The following is a 23,849-nucleotide window of genomic DNA, read 5'->3' as shown; positions in this document are numbered from 1 at the left end:
TTGTTTCTTTAGGTAAGTTTATTCCTAAGTATTTTATTCTTTCCGTTGAAATGGGATTGTTTCCTTAATTTCTTTTTGTTTTCTCATTGTTAGTGTATAGGAATGCAAGGAATTTCTGTGTATTGATTTTATATCCTGCAACTTTACTATATTCATTGATTAGCTCTAGTAATTTTCTGGTGGAATCTTTAGGGTTTTCTATGTAGAGGATCATGTCATTTTCTAACAGTGAGAGTTTTACTTCTTTTCCAATGTGGATTCCTTTTATTTCTTCTCTGATTGCTGTGGCTAGGACTTCCAAAACTATGTTGAATAGTAATGGTGAAAGCAGGCACCCTTGTCTTGTTCCTGATTTTAGAGGAAATAAGGCATTACCTGTTGAGTTCATTTGCTTTTTTATTCCTTTACTTTCTTCTTAAATTTCTGGAACTATCTTTTCTGATTGTTCCCTAAATTCTGTCACCTCATTTTCTACTTTTAAAATATTTACTCATGTTGTTCTTTCATATGTTGTAACATTTTCTTTATGTCTTTTAGCACACTTTAAAATAGTAAGTTAAGGTTTTTTATCTGTCTTTTGGCCATGTCTTCTGGTCCACTTTCATTGTCTGCCAGAGACATGATTCTGCTCCTTATTCTGTCTCCCCCTCCTTTTTTTTCCCAGTAATAAACTTTGCATGGAATTTGACCAAAGTACATTTCTGTTGCTCATTTTTATGTGAATGTGGTTTTTCTGAAGTTTCTTAGAAGGAGGTTGCTTCAGATAGCTTTTCTGACTTCATAGAGCTCTATGTTCTGTTATTTTCTTGTTCTGCCAAAAATATGGTGGCTTGCTGAGATTTCTATCTTTATTGCCGTCTGTCACTTTTTATCTGGACCTTTTCCTCCCACTTCTCTATTCTCTCTGTTATTCTTGCCCTGTTCACTGTTGATTCTGCTCCTGGAAGTTTCTCCTCAGTTTGGCCTTTGCTGAAAGGGTGCCCTGATAAATCAGCTTTGCAAGTTCATAGGTAGGCCTAGAACGCCTTGGACCTTAACACTGATCCCTTGTACTCACTCACCTTTTCCTAGTTTCAGCTACTATTTTTAAATTTACCTGCTATGCTTTCCATTGCCTGTTTTATGGCTTTCCTATTCTTAGATTCAGCAGGTAACCTCATTGCTTCCTTCTGTTTCCCCTCTACACAGATGTCAGTAACACATAGATGTTTTAGATCTTGTGACTTTTCCCCTCCTACTTGTATATTGAGGTTTGTGGAAATACCTTTGTCATTTAATTTTGTTGTGAATATACATGGATTTTGGTTTTGGTATCTAGATTATACTGTCTCTTTTTCAAATGTGGGGATTGCCACCATTTTCCGAGAATATCCTGATTTATATGATGGTAATAGAGGTTTGTGGGGTCTTTTCCCTCTTTAGAAGGCAGCACCTTACCCTGGAAAATTAAAAAGATAGAGAATTAGGAGCCATAAAAGTGGCTATCTTCTTTAGTAAATTTGAACTTCACTCTCTTCTTAGCCCTTTAAGTTGATATTATCATTGTTAGAAATTCACCCTTTTTCTTTTGGTATGATACATACGTGGAAGTTTAACCATTATTTAAAATTTCAAATGTGTAGGAAGAAGAAAGAAAACGTCAAGAGGAACTGGAACGCCAGCGTCGGGAAAGAAGATATATTTTGCCTGATGAGCCGGCTATTGTTGTACATCCAAACTGGGCTGCAAAAAGTGGCAAGTTTGATTGTAGCATCATGTCTTTGAGTGTACTTTTGGACTACAGATTAGAGGATAATAAAGAACATTCATTTGAGGTAATGTTTATCTTTTCAGCGTGAATCTGTTTCTTTGTATCATTACTCTAGAGCAGTTTTACAACATAATTTGTCATTTTTCAAAATAGTTGAAATGCACTTCTTTTTCTATGTTAGTGATTGGTTCATTCTTTAAACAAAACAGTGTAAAATAAGACTTTTGTAAATAGCCTATATGAAATTATAATTGTGTACAATTATTATATCTTATCAACATATTTCACATTGTTTCATTTGATAAATTATACTGTAAAAATCAGTCATACCTACTTGACCCAGAAGGTCATTCATTGTCCACCAGATGGTAAGATAAAAGTGATATTTGCAAACAAATACAGAGGGCTTCTGAGCTTATTAAACATGAAGTGCATTCTGAAGCTGATGCAAAGTATGTTACAAATATTAAAGTGTTTACAGTTTTTGAAACATTGAAAATTCCAATAAATCAGTGTCCTTAAACATCATATGCTATATGATTTTATTTTTATTACCAGTTGCAATAAATGTAACTCTTAATAGTGCCTCTCCTGCGGTAGTCTTTAAAAAATAAATTAATGAAAAAAAGTCTTTGATATCTCTATTTACAGTGTATATACTGTATATCTAATAGATGCTGTAAGAGGATCTCAAATTAATGCCATACAGTGGAAAACAGTGATTTGAGAAACAGACATCTGCTAGCAAAATGTTGCTTTTTTTCTTCTCCATCTAACATATCCCCTTAATTAATTTCCTTTTTATCTATCATTAGAATGTAAGTCATTTTTGTATGTGAATTTAACATTACTTTTCAAATGTCACTTGGTCAGAAAGGCCATCTCTGGCTGTACTCTTCGTACTCTCTATGCTCTTACCCTGCTTGTTTTTATTATAATTTGATTACTGATTTTATTATTTCATACTTTGTCCCCCTAGATTAGTTATCTTAAAGAGAGTTAGGATTTTTATCTGCTTTCTTCACTTCTCTATTCACATTGCTAAGAACCGTCCTGATACATAGTAGGCATTTCATGAAAACTTGTAGAGTACATCTTGTTGATACACATGATAAAGTCATGCCATTATTTTTTTATACTGTTTGGTCAAAAGTATACTAAACGCAGTATTTATATCTTCGGAAGAGTTTTGAGGATTTTGAGGCTTCTTGGCATCATCGACATTAATTATTATAGTTTATTGTTAGTGCACATTAGTTGTTGGATGTGACAAGTCATCATATGATAAATTACTGGATTTGTTTGAATTTGCTGGATTTGTTCACTGTTTCTAACTAAGTTGGCTGGAGTAACGTTACTGTTTTGTCTTTTTATAGGTTTCATTATTTGCAGAGCTTTTCAATGAAATGCTCCAAAGAGATTTTGGTGTCAGAATATACAAATCATTATTGTCTCTTCCTGAGAAAGAGGATAAAAAAGAAAAGGAAAAGAAAAGCAAAAAAGATGAGAGAAAAGATAAAAAAGAAGAAAGAGATGATGAAACTGATGAGCCAAAACCCAAACGGAGAAAATCAGGCGATGATAAAGATAAAAAAGAAGATAGGGATGAAAGGAAGGTGTGTAATTGTTTCTGTGACCAGCAGCTTGAGTTAGTTTTCCAGTTAGTCTTCTGTAGTGTAACATAGAACAATAAATTTCATCAGAATAGTGAAATATAACAGTCAAACTAAAAAGTTTTAGTGTGTTATTGGAAAGTTAAGTCTTTTGAGCCTATATAAGCATATATAACTAGTTTTGTTATTCTATTTTTGAGGTATATAGCATGATGGCTTATTTATATATGTTGTGAATGATAAAAGTACATTATTATAAGATATTTATAATGTGATAATATTTCAAGTAAATTTGGTGAATTTAATTTTTTTGAGATCTTGCTTAATTTTAAGACATTTTAAATTACAGAAAGAAGATAAAAGAAAAGATGATTCTAAAGATGATGATGAAACTGAAGAGGATAATAATCAAGATGAATATGATCCAATGGAAGCAGAAGAAGCTGAGGATGAAGAAGATGGTATGATTCATTTATTTCCCCTTAGGATGAAAACTACAATTTTTGTTTGGTGACTTCATATCACTGAAATGGATAATTTTGGTAATTTTTAGAATAGGAAAGGTAAAATATTCTCTGGTAAAAGTATGTTATATTAAGTGCTGTTAATATATTAACTAATATTTTACTAATTTTTAGGTGAGAGGGTTGTTTTAAGAAATGTTTAGTTTTGACTGTCATATGTTCCACATATAATTAATGGCTTATTCAACTTGAGTAAAATTTTCCCTAAAAACTGCGTTAAAGTGTGTCCTGAAAAGGTTATAATCTTCCTTAGAAAACTAACTCCTTAGAAACTTCCTTAGAAGTTTCTTAGAAAAACTTCCTTAGAAAAAAACTAAGTATTTTTTTCAATTATGAAGGCTATCATCTAAGCAAAAGAGTATATTTCATATTCAGATTGAGTTTAAAGACTAATAAAAAACACTTGCATACCTATTACCCAAGTTTTAAATAATAGACTTTTACCAGTAGTAATGAAACTCAATCAAAATGCTTTATAGTAGATGTCTTGACTAATCATATATGCGAGCTCTATAGTACATATGGAGTACCACTGAATATTGGTTTCAATGTAGATTTGGGGCTTTTTTTTTTAATTTTTTTTTTTTTCTCAGATGAGAAAATCATAAGTTTTCTTTGTAATACCTATCTATCTCTAAGAATTATTACTACTTAAGGTATTTTTGGTTTGCCGCTCTATTTTTTTCCTTTTACCCTAGCATTTTAATTTTCTTCTAATTGGTGAAAATATTTAAACATACAAGAAGCTGAAAGAATGGAACACAAAAGAAGTTAAACACCTCATACCCAACAGTTGCTTCATTAGTTAATATTTTATCTTATTTATGTTATCTTTGTGTTTGTATGTTTCTGATCCATTTGAAAGTAGAAATTCTTCAAGTTGCCTAAGAAAAGACATTCAGCTCAGTAGCAGTGATATGATATAAATATATCACTGTTTCTTTTATCTTCATTACCTGCTTTGCTCAATGAAGATTAACCCTTTTTACAGTCCCATTTTTTCCTCCCCCATTCTCCCAGTATTTTAATCACTGCTTTACTTAAATCACTGAACTCTGTTCTCATTTTCTTTTGTGTCAGAATGTCCTGGCTCTCTTTAGTTGTTTTCTTTATTCCTTTTCTACTGTGTAACTCCCTTAGGGGTGTTCTTTTCCATTCTTCTGACTTTAAATACTATCTACCTGTATTGACAGTTCTCAGATTTATATCTCAAATCAGGCTTCTCTTATTCTTCCATATGAACTGCCTATTTGTCATCTCTACTTACCTGATATTTCTAAATAAACATGTCTAATACTGAACTTCTGCTTTTCCTCTTCACCATAAAGAAAACATACAAATCCTCTGACCTCTGACTCTTGATGGCTGTCTCATCCTTATAGTTGCTTAAGCTAAAATCTAGGAGTCATCCTTTTTTTTTTTTTGGTCATATTCCATTTCCATTCTATCAGGAGGTCATATTGCCTCTCTCTTCAAAATATACCCAGAATCAGACCATTTGTCACCAACTTTATAGACTTCCCTGATGAATCAGATGGTAAAGCATCCCATCTGCAGTGCGGGAGGCCTGGGTTTGATCCCTGAATTGGGAAGATCCCCTGGAGAAAGGAATGGCTACCTTACCCACTTCAGTATTCTTGCCTGGAGAACTCCATGCACAGAGGAGCCTAGTGGGCTACAGTCACTGGGGTCACAAAGAGTCAAACATGACTGAGTGACTAACGTTGTCAGTTTCACTTCTGTTTATTTCACTAGTGTAACCCTAAGGCAGCCCATGCCTGGTTTATTTCAGTAGCCCCCTACCTGGTTTCCCTCCCTATACCCTTCCTCTAAAGTCTCTTTTCAGTACAGTTGCTAGAATAACTTTTGTGTAAAACAACAGGGAGTTATTTGCATTTTGACATAGACATGCAGTTAAATTCTGTGCAGTCATTGAAAAAGTAGATAGGGGATAGTGATGTGGAAAAGATTACCAAATAGTTTTTACAGCATGTTCTAAGATTTGAGCAGTGATTACTTAGAATTTTTAAAAAATGTTTTAAAATTAGGTTTCTGGAGAGATGGTTTCGAAAGTGACACCTTTCAAGTTAAATACTCAAAATGGGTCATGTCTGTAAAATGTGAACAAATGAAAGAGAATATGTAACCATTTCATAATTGAGGAAACTGCAGATCTTAGCAGTAAATTAATTTATCCATGGTAATAAAACAAGCAGTTGAACCACCCTGTACTTTATATGAAATAATTAGGTTCAAAACACATAGACTTTCTCTTTTTTAATACTGCTTATTGCTGTTCTAATATATATCACAAACTCACTCATTTTAAATGTATATAATTAGTTTAATAATTTAACAATATAATTTCTAGTAACTATAGAATTGTGAAACCATCACCACAGTCCAGTGGTTTTAGAACATTTGTCTGTTTCCCTTTATTTTTTTTTAAGATTTACTCATTTATTTCTAATTTATTTTTTGGCTGTGGTGTGTTTTTATTGCTACACATGGGCTTTGTCTAGTGGTGAGCAGTGTGCAGTCTGATTGCGGTGGCTTCTCTTGTTGTGGAGCACAGGGTCTTTGCACACAGGCTTTAGTAGTTGCAGTGTGTCAGGTTAGTAGTTGTGGCTCACAGGCCTAATTGCTCCACAGAACATGGGATCTTCCCTGAACCAGGGATTGAAGCAGTGTCCCTGTATTGCAAGGCGGATTCTTAACCACCAGACCACCAGAGAAGCCCACTGTTTTCTTTTTTTTTTTTAATAACAACTTGAGATGTAATTTATATATCAATCATTTCACCCACTGACAAACATGCAACTCACTGGTTTTTGATATATACACAATTTTAGACAACATTTTGTAAAAATAGAATCATGCAATATGTGGTGGTTTTTTTTTTGGTGATGGGCTTCTTTTCACTTAGCATAATGTTATCAAGGTTCATGTGTGTTTTCACATGCATATTCTATTTAATATAAAGATTTCTCTACATTGATACTGTTTGCATACAACTTCTCACTTAAGACAGTCCTTCCCAGTGTGTTCCAAAATATTAAGTGGTATTAAGTTTAGTAAAATATTCTAGGGTCAAATAAATTTGGGAAACGTGGGCTAAAAGCAAAGGTTTACACGTTTTACTACAGAATTTTTTAGCTGCTTATTTATATTGTGAATGTTCAAGAAGGGAATATAGTGTGAATTATTTATGAATATATGCTCTGTAATATCTCAAGGACTAATCAACTTCTTGTGTTTACTGTATCTTGTATTTTACCAAAAAACCCTTTGTTACTCTGGGCTTTCTGATGGAGATCCATTTGAAAGATCCAGAAACCTCTAGAACTAAAATTTCTCTTTTAAAATTGTTGATCATTAAATATCTGTAAGAAAACCCTATAATTTTGAAGGCTAAATCTAAGAGGAAAGAATTGGCTGGGTTGGTTTCTTATGAGGGCTGTGAGGAAAGGTTCTATTCCAGGCAGCTCTGATCAGCTTGTAGATGGCTGTCTTTTCCCCATATTCTCATACTGTCTTGTGTCTGCATACAAGTTTCTCCTTTTTGTAAGGACACCAGTCATTGAGTTAGAGCCCTCTTTGATAATCTCATTTTGATTATCTCAGCATAGACGATTTTTCCAAATAAGGCAACATTCTGAAGTATTAGGGGCTTAAGACTTCAACTTAGGCATTTTAGGAGGTAAGGACTGAATCCATAAGCATATTATTCTTTAATATTGGCCGAATATCAAGGTGGTAATGGTATTTACCTGAGGGTGGTGGCCAAGGTCTTCAAAAACTGGGTAGCCTATGGATAGATAAGAGAAAGGAGTTTACTTTTTTGTCAGTTTTCTGTTTATTTATTTATTAAGAATAATTTATCCAATTTCCTGGGCTTCTGTGGTAGCTCAGATGGTAAAGAATCTGCCTGCAGTGTGGAGACCAGGTTTGATCCCTGGGTGAAGAAGATCCCCTGAAGAAGGAAGGGAAGCAACCCTCTCCAGTGTTTTTGCCTGGAGAATTCTATGGACAGAGGAGCCTGGCTGGCTACATCCATGGCATCGCAAAGAGTTGGACACAACTGAAGTTTAACTTTGAAGTTTAACTTTCATCTGATTTCCTGATATTAACATTGTTAGGTCTTCTTAATTATGAAAAAAAGTTTCTATTCTCACATACACTTATATTCTGCAATAATGCATCTGCAGTTAGAATTCCTGTATTGGCTGTTTCTCCTTTAAGAAAATATACTTGCTCTTTTTTAAAAAAGTTTTGTTTCAATCTTTTTGTATTAAATACATTCATTTTTGGAAACTAAATCCCCCAAATACTTACTGAATTAATTCCTTGTATTTAAATCAGTAAAGTCCACTTTCTTCTTCCCTCTGGTCTCCTTATAAGTTTCTTCCTGTTCAGGGCTATTTTATAATTGTTTCTTATAAAATCCAAACTATTTTTATTCATATATTTCTTCACTGTTGTATTTTATGAAAACTGATCAGTAATAGAAAAGTATTTTCAATCTGTGTGATAGTTGGAAATTTATCTACTAAATGAGTCTTTTGCTCCCGTTTTATTTACTGTATAGATCGAGATGAGGAAGAAAACAAACGAGATGACAAAAGAGATATTAATAGGTACTGCAAGGAGAGGCCCTCTAAAGATAAGGTATGTATTAAATACTGAAGTATGTTTGACATACATTATTAGTTTCTTATGTACAACACAACAATTTCCATTTCTTACTTAAAACATACTTAGTACTAAACGTAACAGTGATGAACTTTATTGATCCTTGTATATCTATATAGTACCACTCAGCAGAATTCAGTCAGTTGTATTTTGGTATTCAGTTTAGTTGCTCAGTTGCATCTGACTTTTGCAACCCCATGAACCGTAGCACGCCAGGCCTCCCTGTCCATCACCAACTCCCGGAGTTTACCCAAACTCATGTTCATTGAGTCAGTGATGCCATCCAGCCATCTCATCTTCTGTTGTCCCCTTCTGCTTCTGCCCTCAATCTTTCCCAGCATCAGGGTCTTTTCAAATGAGAAAAGATATGTCAGATAATTACTGGGCTTCCTAGGTGGCTCAGTGGTAAAAAATCTGCCTGCCAGTGCAGAAGATATGGGTTTGATCCCTGGGTTGGGAAGATTCCCTGGAGAAGGAAATGGCAGCCCGTTCCAGTATTCTTGTCTGGAAAATCCCATGGACAGAGGAGACTGGTGGGTTATAGTCCTTGGGATCGCAAAAAAGTCACACACAACTTAGCGAGTAAACGGCAGTGACACAACAGATAATCAGTATGTTTTATTTATTTCTTCATACACGTAACTAGATCAACTCAATTTAGCTAAGATAAGACAACGGTCTTTTCATATTTTTGGTACATTGTGGACACAGTCTAATTTTGTCACTTTTCAGGGGTTAAAATTATGTACTACATTTTCTGCATTTTCTTTAGGAAAAAGAGAAGACTCAGATGATCACGATTAACAGAGATCTATTAATGGCATTTGTTTACTTTGATCAAAGCCATTGTGGTTACCTTCTTGAAAAGGATTTGGAAGAAATATTTTATACTCTTGGACTACATCTTTCTCGGGCTCAGGTAATCTATCTTACAAATATTTAAAATGAAAAGCATTTTTAAATAACTCTTTTTAGTATATTTGAGTTTTTGAAATATAAAAGCAAATACAGGCTCATAGTAATACAGTTAAACAATATTGAAATAAAGTGTAAGAAGTTAAAAGTCTCCTCTCCCTGTATCTAATTTTACTCCTTTGGCCTAGTGTACAAACTTCTAGATCTTTTGTAAGCAACTCATATGTATTTATATATGATAGTTCCAGTTTTATAAACAATACATGAAATCATTCTGGCGATATCTGAGACTTTTTTTCATTTAATAATGTATCATCAGCATTTTGCCATGAAAATAGAGACCCATTTTGTTCTTTTTATTACTGCATAGTATCCCATGGCATAGGTGTGCCTTTATTGCCTTAACTAGGCCCCAGTTGCTGAATGGCTCTCATTTTTTAGAACCACAAACTATGCTGTAATATGTGTGTTTGTATATAAACTTTGATGTATGTGTTAGCGTTTCTTTCAGTGTTGCTTTTTTTTTTTTAGAAATTTTTTTTCAAGTGATAATTTGAAATTTAGGTTTCTAGAGAAGACAGTTAAAAACATAAGTGCTCTAATTGAATGGTAGTGGATACCTGAGAAATGCTGTTGATGTTCATCATATGTGAAAATTAGAACACAGATATTCAAAGAGAATCAAAAACTTATTTTCATCTTTTTAATTTGCTTACTTTCTTGCATAACAGGTAAAGAAGCTTCTTAATAAAGTAGTACTCCGTGAATCTTGCTTTTACCGGAAATTAACAGACACTTCAAAAGATGAAGAAAACCATGAAGAATCTGAAGCTTTGCAGGAAGATATGCTAGGTTTGAGTATATTATTTTAAGATCATGCCATTTTATAACTGTATTATTAATTTAAAAAGAAAGTAACATAAACTATGGTTGTTTTTTTTTTAAAGTGTGGTATCTTTTAGGGATTTCTTGGAGGTCCAGTGGTTGGCACTTCATGCTTCCACTGCAGGGGGTATGGTTTCAATCCCTTGTCAGAGAACTGTGACCCCACATGCTGTAAAATAAAAGTATCTTTTATATTACAGGAAACAGATTGTTACTTCCAACACCAATAGTAAAACAGGAGTCAAAGGACGTAGAAGAAAATGTTGGCCTTATTGTGTACAATGGTGCAATGGTTGATGTAGGAAGCCTCTTGCAAAAATTGGAAAAGAGTGAAAAAGTACGAGCTGAAGTGGAACAGAAGCTGCAGTTACTAGAAGAAAAGACGGGTAAGGAAAATCATTGGTATGTTGGTATTTTAACACTCTACTGGGGTATATATGTGTGCATACATATATACACCGGTACACATGCGTATCCATACTTTATAGTGTAGATACATGATGTAACTTTACATTTGACTATTTCTGTTAAAGGTTGTAAAATTGCTTAGCTTAATAATGAGAGTTAATCTTGGATCTTCATGTGTATTCTCAGGTTTGATGGTTCTGTCGTATGCTTTAATTCCTCCCGTAGTTCTGCTTAGTTTTCACCAGTTCCTGCTACTTTTTCTAGTCTGTGCAATCGTCTAAAAAATGGAACTTGGTTTTAGAAGTAATATTTAGGTAAAGCTTAATTTAACTGAGTATTGTGAGTCCTCATGCGAAGAGTTGACTCACTGGAAAAGACTGATGCTGGGAGGGATTGGGGGCAGGAGGAGAAGGGGACGACAGAGGATGAGGTGGCTGGATGGCATCACTGACTCGATGGACATGAGTTTGAGTAGACTCTGGGAGTTAGTGATGGACAGGGAGGCCTGGCGTGCTGCGATTCATGGGGTTGCAAAGAGTCGGACACGACTGAGCGACTGAACTGAACTGAACTGATTGTGAGTGAAAGTGAAAGTCAGTCAGTCATGTCTCACTCTTTGTGACCCCGTGGATTATACAGTCCGTGGAATTCTCCAGGCAAGAATACTGGAGTGGATAGCCATTCCTTTCACCAGGGTATCTTCCCAACCCAGGGATCGAACCCAGGTCTCCTACATTGTAGCCGGATTCTTTACAAAGAAGCATTGCATCGTGCTATGCTATTGAAATTGACACTTGTGGCCAGTTTAAGGAATTATATACACTTATTAAGTCTAATAATAAGTCTGTATACACTTAGTAAGTCTAATAATACACTTATTTAAGTCTTCTAACTTTAAATATTTTTAACCTCAAGGTTAAATTGGAAATATTAAGTGGTAAGATGGTGAATTTTGAACTTAATTTCTTTTTTTTTGTTTCTTTTGACAGATAAAGATGAAAAAACCATATTAAATTTGGAGATTTCTAACAAAAACCTCTCTGGTGAACTTAGAGAAGTTAAAAAGGACCTTAGTCAGTTACAAGAAAACTTAAAGATTTCAGAAAACATGAATTTGCAGTTTGAAAACCAACTGAATAAGACAATCAGAAACTTATCCACAGTAATGGACGAAATCCATACTGTTCTTAAGAAGGTTAGCTATTTTTTGCCTTTTCAACATTTTCATAGTTTATTCTTTTTCAGAAAAGCCTATCTCTGGAAATTTTAATATTATTAAGCTCTTAGTGGCTTTTCTTTTTTTTTTTTTTTTCTCTTAGTCTTTATTTTTTTTAAATTTTTTTTATTTAATTTTAAAATCTTTAATTTTTACATGTGTTCCCAAACATGAAACCCCCTCCCACCTCCCTCCCCATAACATCTCTGTGGGTCATCCCCATGCACCAGCCCCAAGCATGCTGTATCCTGCGTCAGACATAGACTGGCGATTCAATTCTTACATGATAGTATACATGATAGAATGCCATTCTCCCAAATCATCCCACCCTCTCCCTCTCCCTCTGAGTCCAAAAGTCCGTTGGAAAGATGGCAATGATGACCCTGTATGCAAGACAGGAAAAAAGACACAGTGGTGTATAACGGACTTTTGGACTCTTAGTGGCTTTTCTAACAGAAACTAGTGGTAGAATTCTGTCCTTTTCTCCAAAGATAGTATTTTCCTAGAGCTTACTTCAGATGTCAACATGATTTATGTTTGCAGACTTCTTTATAAACAAGATTTACTAATCTAGTAACTTAGTGCCATTGTAAACTAACTTCAGTAATTGAGAGACCTTCTTTAGCCTGGGTCTTACTCAGAGAACAAAGAAAAAAAAAATCTCCACTTCAAGGACTGTATTACCGTTAGTAATGTATTCCTAAGAACCTCTGATTTCTTAGGAGTTATATGGCTTTCTCAAATACTAGAAGTCATTCTGCACAGAACTGAGAGATTTCTTTCAAATAGTTCCCCAAGGGTTCACTTTTCCATAGTTGGTGAAATGGGCTATCGGAGTATCTCTTTTTATTGAAGGTATTATTTTTAAAGTTGCATCTAAGAGAATCTAATAAAATGTACTTTTTCTTTGTATATTTTATAGGATAATGGGAAGAATGAAGATAAAGATCAGAAATCTAAGGAGAATGGTGCAAGTGTATGATAAAATACGTGTAGTGACAAAGAATGGTGATAAATAATGTAATATATAAAATCATGATACAAGAATGAAAGTGATGCACGTTTGATCCTAGTAGTATAAATATCTGTTAGTTCAAATGATGTATAAAGTTTTATGAATGTGAGTCTTTGCTTTTGAAAATTGCTTGTAATTCCTGGCATCCAAATTATTAAACACTCCTTGAGTGAGATAATTTTGCATTGCAAAATGTTTTAGGATGAACTTTGTTATAGTTTTAACCCCAATAAAGTTCATCAGTTTAATTGACAATAGTATTTAATTACAGATGTCATTTATTAAAAACGTGGAAAGTTGTGATTTTATTTATAGCATTATCATTACTAGTTTTTAAGAAAGATACTAGCCTTTTAAAACTTCAATATAAATCAAAATAGCGTGCTGCTTCAATTTTGCAAGTTTTTTGGAGCACACTTTTTTTTTTTACTTCTTCTAAAATCCTAACTAGTCTCTAAAAACATTTATTAAAAATTTAATTCATCCAAAAGACAGTACATCAAAAACTAAGAAAATAGTGGATAATTATCAGTGTTATTATATATGTTAGGCTTTACAAAAAACATAGTTTTGATGTTAATGTTAACTGTTTTAGTTTCCCAGAATAGCATGTATATTACTTTTAATTTTGAGGTTTTTTTTTCTTTTAATGTGGTATATGTCACATGTACAGTTTAGTACCGAGCCAGTGGATGTCAGTGTGATACCTTAAGTCTTATTTAATTAAAAATACTATTTTTATTAGTCTGTGTACCTCCTTCAGAATTTTAGATACATAAGAGTTTATTAACTAATTCAGTGAAAAGGTAGGAAATGTGATACACTGTAAAGGAATGGTACTCAACAGGGGGTTAATTTGCCCCCAAAAGACATTTAGCTATGTCTGGAGATATTTGTACCTGGCCCAGCTGGGTGAGTGCTATTGGCATCTACTTGTTAAGAACTTTGTAATATCCTACTTTGCATATCCTGCCTGCCGCTGCTGCCCACCCCGCCTTGCCCCCCCTCTGCCGCTCCCCTCATCCCTCTCCCCCAGCAAAGACTGTGCAGCCCAAAATGTCAATAGTTGAAAAACTCTGGTCTAAAGGAATGTAGGGATAAATTCTGGTCTTTTGCTTGGGAGAGGGCATGCCGTACAGAGTGTGGGATCTTAAAGTTTCCTGAACAGGGATCAAACCCTTTGCCCCTGCATTGGGAGTGCAGAGTCTTAACCACTGGACCACCAGGGAAGTCCCCAAAATGACATGTCTTTGTAGTAACACTAAAAGTTGAATTGTAGCTTTAGCAAATAATCAGTTTATTTGTATATGAATAACCGTACCTGGAATGTTTCACTGGCATAGAAATAAATACTAGAGTTTTTATGTTTTCTTTTTGCTAGAATAATGATTTGGTGTTCCTACAGTTTAATATGAGAATGTAAGTCCTTGTTACACACATATTAAGCTAAGTGTAATCCACATAGCTGTCACTGAGAAATGGATTAAAATACCTGAAATTCTTTCAAACCAATTTTTTTTAACCATAAATTACTCTTTCCTCTCTTAATGGTTGGTTGAACTTCTATGAAGTTGAACCACTGATCTGTAACTGTTACTCTATAAATGTTTCTGTTTCTGTACGGTAAGATAAATCGCACATGGAAATCTTGGAGATAATTTTTAACTAAAAGACAGTGAAGAATATAGTTCTTTCATACAGTATGATTTTGAAAGAAAAATCATAAAGTCTACTTATCAGACTTATTTTTTCAGAGAAAGTTAAGTGAAAATAATAATGGGAGAATGGAGAAAAAAATAAAATCTTTGCCTCATATTATTGCTTAAAGGTAAATTGGAAGTGGAAAGTGAGAAATTGTCTTTAGTGAAAATGAGGTAAAGGGAACTTGTGTCTTTCTAAACTCTTTTGGGTTTTTATTCAGAAGGAAACATGCAATCTATTCTTAAATTTTACCAACCAACTTTGACCAAACCAAAAAAATTAATCAGGTAACAAAATAAGTCTGTGATAACACTTAATTTTGTTTTTCCATCTTTTTTATGTTCTGGATACCTGTTTTTGCATTAGTAATGCTTGGTTCAGTCATTTTAAGACACTAAGATTTTAATATTTTTTTCTGAAATTTCCCTAAGTCCTAGAAATTACTCCTCAAAATGTAACAGCACAGAAAATCCTTTAAAGGTAATTATAGCAATAGTTAGACTTTATACATTTCTTACTCCCAAAAGAAACATGTAAAGACCCTGAACTGGGTGTAGGCTTGAATAGGTGGGACAGATTAGCTGATGCCCTTTATATGTGCCCATGCTGTGTACCCTAAGGGCTTCTCTGTAGCATTTCACTTGTTACCATAATCTGCACCTCACCCCTTGTACAAGTATATGACTTGCAGAGAACAGTTCATCAGTTGTATACCCCTGAGCAATTCATCCTCTCTTAAAACCACAAGAGTGGCCAGGATATGGAGTTGTACCTTTGCTAAGGGACCAAGCTTTGGGGACTTTGGTCAAAAGTAGACTCAGGAGGAAAGACATTTGAAGATGCTTTTACATTTCTGGTAAATCTTAGGATCTGTTTTCAGCACCAGTGAAGGCATGAACTTTTACACAGGAGCAAAGAACTTGGCAATCCGCAGAGTCTTAGCTCTGGGGTACCTCGCCTATGCTTCAGGTGAGAGGAAAATATTATGTGCCTTTGTTTTATGAGCCACAGGTTCTTAGCTGAGAAAAGGAGGAAAAACAGAGGTTTCTGCCGCAGTGATAATTGTGTTGTGCTGTAATACAGAGGCAGTCACTTTCTGGTCAGAAAAGCAGCATTTGTTTAGAGAACAAAATAAAAAGTTTGGAAACTTCTAATTTTCTGCTAAAGGAAGACATTTGAAATACATTAAAACATGGATGAGTTTGCTTATTAAAATATGGGTGAAATTTATCATAACTATATTAGGGAATTTACCTGTGGATATCTCTTCTCATGGGCATTAAAGAATTTGGTGGAAACAGATAATGTTAATTGTACATAGCAAATAATAAAGACATTTTGTTTAGGTACCTAAATAGAATAGCTGACAAGTCCAACAGAAAAGCTATATCTTCAGTGGTTGGAAGAGACCAGGCTAACCTTAGTAAGTTCTCTCTCATCTAGGTGATAATTGACCCTTGAGAGGCTGCTAAGAGCCTGAATTGTCTTAGCTGCTTAGATCTGTAAGTGGTAACTAGAATTCATCAGAAATATTACTGTGGAAACTATAGGGTTTGACATAATACTGAAGGGCTTTCAGAATATTCCGCTGGTTATATTAATAGTGTAGAAGGGGCACTTGTTCTGCTTCCTCCTATATGGCCCTTCAAGCCCAGCATACTCTTAACCACATCAGACCTTTGCAAGTCCACAAGTTAATGCTGGGATGGCATTGAATGAATCTTTTTGTGGGTCTGAGATAGCCTGAAGTTGTAATGGTTTCATTGGTAGAAGCCATGTTGGTTTGTTCCCAGTGATGTGAAGTCAAAGTAGGTACAAAAAGTTGTAAGTCTTAATTTTAAGCAAAGGATTGAAGTGAGCATGGTAGCTAGAGGCACCAAAAAAGGCCCCTCCCTAGGACATGTAGTGGGCAGCAAACTTGGCAATGTAATTGAACTGCAGTTGCTGTGTCTGTGGGTTCTAGGAAAAAAAGTTGTTGCACTATAGTTTTGTGTTTGGACTTTTGGAAGTTAATAAAAACTAATATCTAAGAATATCTTTACAAATTGTTTTTATCTAATGAAGCTTACTGGAATGATGAGAACTTTTTAGGTATCATTATTAACACATTTTACTGCCTCTGTTTTATTAACATTCAATCACTAAGAACAGGTGATACTTAGACCCTGAACTGGGAACCTTTTGAGAGAACAGAGTGCCAAGAATAATTATTAATGTATCAAGACGAAGTGTAAACCAGTCTAAGACAAACTGTTAACTTATTTATTATTCACCTTATGGGTAAAATTGGCCTGCTTTTAGTGTTCACTAGTTTGGGGTTTTTTTGTTTTGGCCACAGATTGTGGGATCTTACTTCTCCAACCAGACATTGAACCTGGGCTCCCCTGTGTGGAAGCACAGAGTCCTAACTACTAAGCTGCCAAGGAATTCCTTGGTGCTCACTAGTTTTACAGCAAGCCTCAGGCTTAAACATAAATGAAGGTTAAGTCCCAAAATACTTTTGACCATAAATTAATACACTTGGCTTTTCCTATTATAGAGAGGATATATTATGTTGGGTACCCAGAATAGGGTACTACTTAAGTTATTGAGTCACCTCTTTGTTTAGTCCTATTAAGGATGGAATCTGAATGTGATCACTGGGCCTAAACTAAGGCTGCTGCTGCTGCTGCTGCTGCTGCTAAGTCACTTCAGTTGTGTCCTACTCTTAGTGACCCCATAGATGGCAGTCCACCAGGCTCCCCCGTCCCTGAACACTGGAGTGGGAAAGTAAAAAGTGAAAGTGAAGTCGCTCAGTCATGTCTGACTCTTAGCGACCCCATGGACTGCAGCCTACCAGGCTCCTCTGTCCATGGGATTTTCCAGGCAAGAGTACTGGAGTGGGGTGCCATTGCCTTCTCCTTAAATTAAGGCAGTGGTTCTAAAACTGGTAAGTATCAGAATCATCTGGGATTCTTGTTAAAACAGATGACTGGGACCCATCCCTAGAATTTCTGATATACAGTCTGGTAGGCTCAAGAATTTGCATTTCTAACAAGTTCCCTGGGTAGTGCTGCTGCTTTTCTAGGTTAACATGCTTGGAAAAGCTCTTACCCAAAGTATACACAGCAGTTTTTTCTACCAATACATGATTTTTAAAACTCCAAGAAAAACAGCAGTTTTTGTGGCGATATCTCTGGGCATTTTGGTCTTTTTGTAGGGGTAAATTATTTCTGCATTGGATATAGTAGACACTGAAATATTTGTTGAATGAGTGGATGCAGGTCTGGTAACCTGCAGGGTAGTCACTTTTGAGAAGCTACTTTGAAAAATAGTTTATGGGAATGGTCACAGTTGCTTATACAACTGAATCTTTATCATTTTACTTTTTAGTCTTTACATTAGTCTTCATCATTTTACTTTTTTCTTTTCCACTTCTCATCCTCAACCTGACATGACTCTTAATTCCTTTCTGAGCTATCAAATACTAAATGTAATCTAACTAATGTGGAATGACTGACTTAATTGTCCAAAGGTCGGTCTGGTGGGTAGAAAGTAAAGAGGGTGAAAAGATGATAATCTTTTAGGCTGTGTTAGTATTACTGAAAATCAGGCAGATTATAATCTTAGTTCCAGGGAAAACTGATCAGTTAGAATTAGACCTCAACCAGTGTCAAGCTGATGAAGACAGAGCTTGTTCATCCAGCCCTGAAAGATTTTGCAGACTGTCAGGATCCCAACCAACCACAGAGGCAGGATTCAGAGCAGGGGCCCCATGTTCAGCAAACGAAGTAGAAGCCAGGAAACATCTACACAGGTTTTAATTGAAGACAAGTTTTGTGAGGGTGATGGCATTTGCATTCACACTGTATTTACGGACAGTTAAGGTAATAAATCCTACCTAGTGGTGTTATTAATCAAAAATACCTAAGCATTTTCATATATGTGATATATTTTGTTAGTGTGAACCATCTTAATTTCAAATTAAGTGGAATCAAATCCAAGGTGAATCTGGATTTGAAAAAGAACCCTTCTAAAGCTCAGCCTTCAGCTCCACAGTTAATTTTTCTGTTTCAGAATTTGATCATGTTTCACTGTTTGTTGCCTGGGACCTCTAGCAGTCTGCAAATAAAGATCACCTTAGGAAACAAGCCTCTGGAGGTAAAAGCTGTGATCCACCGATTTCTTGCTATCCCAGGCTTTCAGCAATCCTCCAGCAGTACTCTTGCTTTAAAAGTAAACTCAAGATCAGAAGCAAAACCAATGCTTTTAAAGAGATGCTGAGTTGTTGTGAAACGATGTATGAAGAGATTTTGTGCATGTAAAGTGTATAAATCAGGAGAACTTAAGTAGATATTTAAAAACATCTATGTTTTACTAAGTTATTTAAAGTTTAAAATATTTTGAAGTCTAGGTCTAGATATTTCAATCACATTTTAAATATTTGGATCTTGGCATTGTTTTACAGTGTCTCGAGAGTAGATGCCATTCCAGTTCACCAGTTTTAGAACCCATGTGCCCTAGACCTAACATCAAAGAATGCCATATCATCACTTTAATTTTTCTCCTTTATTGCAATACTGCAGTTTCATTATTGTTAACATGTGGTTAAGATGGTGCCTCTTTATATGAAGTTTGTTCTAGATTCTCAAATTTGGATTAATTTAACTTCAGAAATGAACTTTTTCAAACATTTCTTTTAAAATTAGCATTTATTTGTGTTCATAGCCTTTGCCCTAAAAATTCTCTGGGGCTACTAATCAGGTGCAAGTTTTACCTTTGGTCCAACAACAGTTGATACTTCACTGTTGCTGTAGCAATTCAGGCAAATGAAGCATCATAAAGAGCAGGTAACAATTTTAAATACGATCTTTAGGAAGCCATTATATATATCATTATATAGAGAGGTTATTACAACACTGATCAAAACTTTCTCACATCTAAAGAGACAAAATATGAGGAATTTCCATGCTGTGTGGTTCATGATCATTCTAAATTTTCAGATTCAAGATAAACCAAAACCAAACTTGGCTTGGGTTTAGTTTGCTAGGATAGATTCTCCTTTGCAAGGGTCATATAAGGGTTTGAAAAGTTGATACAGCAGTTATTAGCCTGTGAAAGTGTTAGTCGTTCAGTCATGTACAACTCTTTGTGACCATATGGACTGTAGCCCGCCAGGTTCCTTTGTCCGTGGAATTCTCGAGGCAAGAGTACTGGAACGGGTAAGCCCGTTCCCTTCTCCAGGGAATCTTCCTGACCCAGGGATCCAACTCCTGTTTCCTGCATTGCATGCAGCTTCTTCACCAGTCTGAGCCACCAGGGAGGTCCCAGTTAGTAGCCTATGCTTCAGCAAAGAAATTGATTGTGATTTTTCCCATTCTAAAAGTTAGAAAATTCAACCAAAAACAATGGAAAGTTATTCTGTTGTGGTCCCCAGATAAATAATGAAGGGTTTAATATTTCACATTATCTGGCCTCAGTAAAACCCTCATATTCACTTAAATTGAACGTAGCCTCTTAGTATTTTCAAATGCAGCTCACTGGTTATCTTTAGCCTTTTTATCTTCCTTCAGGCAGGGAAAGAACAGAATCTACTTCCAACATATAAATATTTAATATTCATTCATTTTCTTTCTTAGACCCTTTGAAAACCAGTCCCGAACTACACAACGACCACTTGCTGTTTCTGGCTATAACATAAATATTTAATTAAAACCTACTTTGAACCATTCTTCCTTAAGGTATAAATTAAGTACACTAGCCTTGGGCTGCACTTCTGCCGTTTCCCAAATCCATCTATTATTTAATCACAGGGTTTTTACCAGCTTTGCAAGTTCAGAAGGCATTCACCTGGCTGTTGGAAATGTTCTAGGAGGTGAGTTTTTAACCTTTGAGGTAGTGCTTTCAAAATAGAACCAGTCAGTCTGGCTATTATGAATAATGCTACCATGAACATTGATGTAACAAGTTTTTGATTTATCTTGGTTATATACCTGGGAGTAGAATTGCTGGGACATCCATTGAGTTTTTTTTCCTGTTAATATATATATTTAAAATATTGCCCCCAGTTCTATTAACATGATGTACACCACTCTATTTAAGGTGTACAGCATAATGACTTACATGTATTGTGAAATGACTACCGAAATTATTTTTTTAATTTAAATTTTTTGACTCTGCTGTGTGGCTTGCAGGATCTTAGTCCCCTGACTGAACCCATGTCCTCTGCAGTGGAAGCAGAGAGTCTGAACTACTGGATCGCCAGGGAAGTCCCATATCAATAATTTCAGTTAACAGTCTTCATCTCATATAGATAACAAAAAGAAAAAGATTTTTTCCTTGTGACGAGAACTCGTAGGATTTACTCTTTCTCACAACTTCCCTACTGTTATAACTAATATAGACAATGTGATTAATGTGGGGGTTGAAGATACCCCCAAGGTCTAATAGTTATTATTAAATGGGAAGAATACAGAAAAGTTTGTCTATGCCATCTTCTTGATACTAGTATTTTTAATTTAAAATGTGATATAGTGTGATTCTATTTTTCCAAACTTGTTTCTGCCTATATTTACCTAAAACAATGTTCGCCCTGTTAAAGATCGTTTCTGGATGGTAGAATTTCAAGTTAATGTTTTTCTTTTTGTACTTTAAATTATGAGGTATGTCATTTTTCAGAAATAATAGAGGCATTCTTTAAAAAATAAAAAGTGTGTGGTTTGGAGGAATATTGGGACATATTAATGTCCCCAAAGAAATGTCTGAAACCTCGTGTGTGTGTGTATGTTAGTCACTCAGTTGTGTCCGACTCTTTGCAACCCCATGGATTGTTGCCCACCAAGTTCCTCTGTCCATGGAATTCTCCAGGCACGAATACTGGGGTGGGTTGCCATTCCCTTCTCCAGGGGATCTTCCCAACCCAGGGATCAAACCCTAGAAAAACCTAGTAAATCTCCTTTCTGAGTGGTTATAATCCGCTTAAAAGAATTTTTCTCTTATCCTCGAGTGTGATTTACCTCTCTTCACCATTTGGCAGTTTGAATGTCCAAGAGGGATAGTTTATTGGTTTAAAAAACAATTCTTGGCTTCAAATTCATTTGAGGAACATGGACAGTATGGGTGTATGTGCCCTCTTTAACAGTCAAAATATTAATATAATAGTATTATAAATATTATAAATATAAAAGGCTACATTGACATAAACCATGACATTGTAAATGTAGTGATTGCCACTGAATTGTTCATTTTAAAATAATCTTGATTTATTTAGAATAAACAATTTATATTATGTGAAGAGCACATCACTTTTTGAAAATTAGGAATTCTTCCGAATAACTATGCAGTCTCCAGAAACGTATTTTTCTTTAATGAAGTGATCCATCAAAAGGTTTTAAGAAGTAAGCTCTGCTCATCTTATTAGAATATTACAGTGTGCACATAAACATTTATTTACAGTAAAGTTTTAGGCAATCTAGTACAAAACAAGATTTCCTATAAAAGAATATTTTCACTTGTAAGAAATGCGTTTTGAAAACTCACTGGCCCTTGGAGGTGGGTCAAGTGGAAAACCTAATGGAATTCCAAGGAAGCTGATCACTACACATGGCTCTAATAAAGTTTTGCCATAAACATCTGTGGGAAATCTGAGAGTAATCTTGTGGAGGGATATTAAATTTGCAGGGCCTGTTGGCTGTTTACCCCTGTAGTGTTAGGTCCCCTTGTGGTAAATGAGGTAAATTCTTGGATGCTTTTTCCTAAGGAGTCTAGAGAGCTCTAGGGCTTTGTAAGAAAGGCTGCCTTTCACTTTTTAAGCCCTGGTTTGACTCTAACCAGGTTGACCTTGTGACCTTGAATTGTTTGTGTGAAATGAGGTGGAGATCTCAGTTCTGCCTTAAGGAAATGCCTTTCACATAGAAATTGGCACTAATTGGTCTCCCTGTTGACAGGGTTAGCTGAGAGGCTCATGATTAAATGGGCAGTGAGAACAGAAACTAAATCCCCACCCCCTCAGCTCAGCAAGTCGGCCAGAGGACAAGCAGGGGCAGCTACCAATTCTCCCCTCTTCCAGCAGCATCCAACATGCAGAGCAACTGGGTTGGACCGGGAGGCCTATCGTTTGTGCACTAAGAATACTTTCCATATGTCTGGCCCTGTTCTGTGAAGCAATCTTGACATGAATAGAGCTCTAAACCAGGATTCTTCAGTCTTCTGTAAAGGGCCAGAGAGGAAATATTTTAGGTCTTACAGACCATACAGTCTGTTGCAACCACTTAACTCTGCTGACAAGAGCAGCCATAGAGAATGCATAAATGAAAGTGTGCTGGTGTTCCAGTAAAACATAATGGACAACCGAACATTGTAAGTCAACCATGCTCCAGTAAAATTTAATTTAAAAAAAGTAATGACTATAAATTTGAATTTCATTTAATTTCCCCATCAAATATTTTTCTTTTGCTATTTTTTTTCTTCAGCTATTTAAAAATGTAAGTATCAGTCTTAGCTTGCAGGTCATACTAAAACAAGCAGTAGGCTAGATAAGACCCACCATCCATAGTTTGCTCATCTCTGCTCTAGACTTGAGTATCAAAGATCTCTCTCACTTTCTCTCTCGGCTCAGACACTTAACTAGCTATGGACCCTGTGCAACTTTTTAACTTCTGTGGCCCTCCCTCAGATTATGAAGTGTTTTGACAGAACAGATGAAACAAAATTCCTTTTAGCTATATTATTAGATTTCCTGATTCCATTACAGGAGAGGAAGTCAACCCAAGCAATGTTATTTTATGTATGTGGAATGGAAATTAGTTTACTTAAGGGAAACAAATCTTAATGTATCCTCAGTTTGAATCTTTGTCCTAATATAAGGAACAATGTCACAGCTCTGATAGTAAGATCAAAATTTGTAGTCTCCTAAGAAGGAAATGGCAACCCACTCCAATGTTCTTGCCTGGAGAATCCCAGGGACAGCGGAGCCTGGTGGGCTGCCGTCTGTGGGATCGCAGAGAGTCTGACAACGACTGAAGCGACTTAGCAGCAGCAACTCTACACAAAGGCTCATTCATACCACTTATATTTTTCCAGTGCTATTCTTTCCTATTGTTGTTTTTTTGGTTTGTTTGGTTTTGGTGAGTGAAGAGAACACAATGCCAGA

At 35.4% G+C, this 23,849-nt stretch overlaps 1 protein-coding gene across 1 annotated transcript in view; it reads left to right on the top strand.

The window, feature by feature from the left end:
• CCAR1 (cell division cycle and apoptosis regulator 1) overlaps positions 1-14,585 on the top strand; it is a 45,790-nt gene extending 31,205 nt beyond the window's left edge. Inside the window, exons 17-25 of the mRNA XM_068982737.1 lie at positions 1,623-1,814; positions 3,127-3,366; positions 3,713-3,824; positions 8,476-8,555; positions 9,352-9,498; positions 10,226-10,346; positions 10,580-10,765; positions 11,777-11,982; positions 12,926-14,585. Of these exons, the coding sequence (XP_068838838.1) occupies positions 1,623-1,814; positions 3,127-3,366; positions 3,713-3,824; positions 8,476-8,555; positions 9,352-9,498; positions 10,226-10,346; positions 10,580-10,765; positions 11,777-11,982; positions 12,926-12,985 (1,344 nt within the window). The 3' untranslated portion in view covers positions 12,986-14,585. The remainder of the gene's footprint in view (positions 1-1,622; positions 1,815-3,126; positions 3,367-3,712; positions 3,825-8,475; positions 8,556-9,351; positions 9,499-10,225; positions 10,347-10,579; positions 10,766-11,776; positions 11,983-12,925) is intronic.
• Positions 14,586-23,849: the final 9,264 nt, after the last annotated feature.

This window comes from Capricornis sumatraensis, chromosome 10, assembly GCF_032405125.1.
Source record: "Capricornis sumatraensis isolate serow.1 chromosome 10, serow.2, whole genome shotgun sequence".
Taxonomy (NCBI): domain Eukaryota; kingdom Metazoa; phylum Chordata; class Mammalia; order Artiodactyla; family Bovidae; genus Capricornis; species Capricornis sumatraensis.
This window is presented reverse-complemented; position numbering and strand designations above follow the sequence as displayed.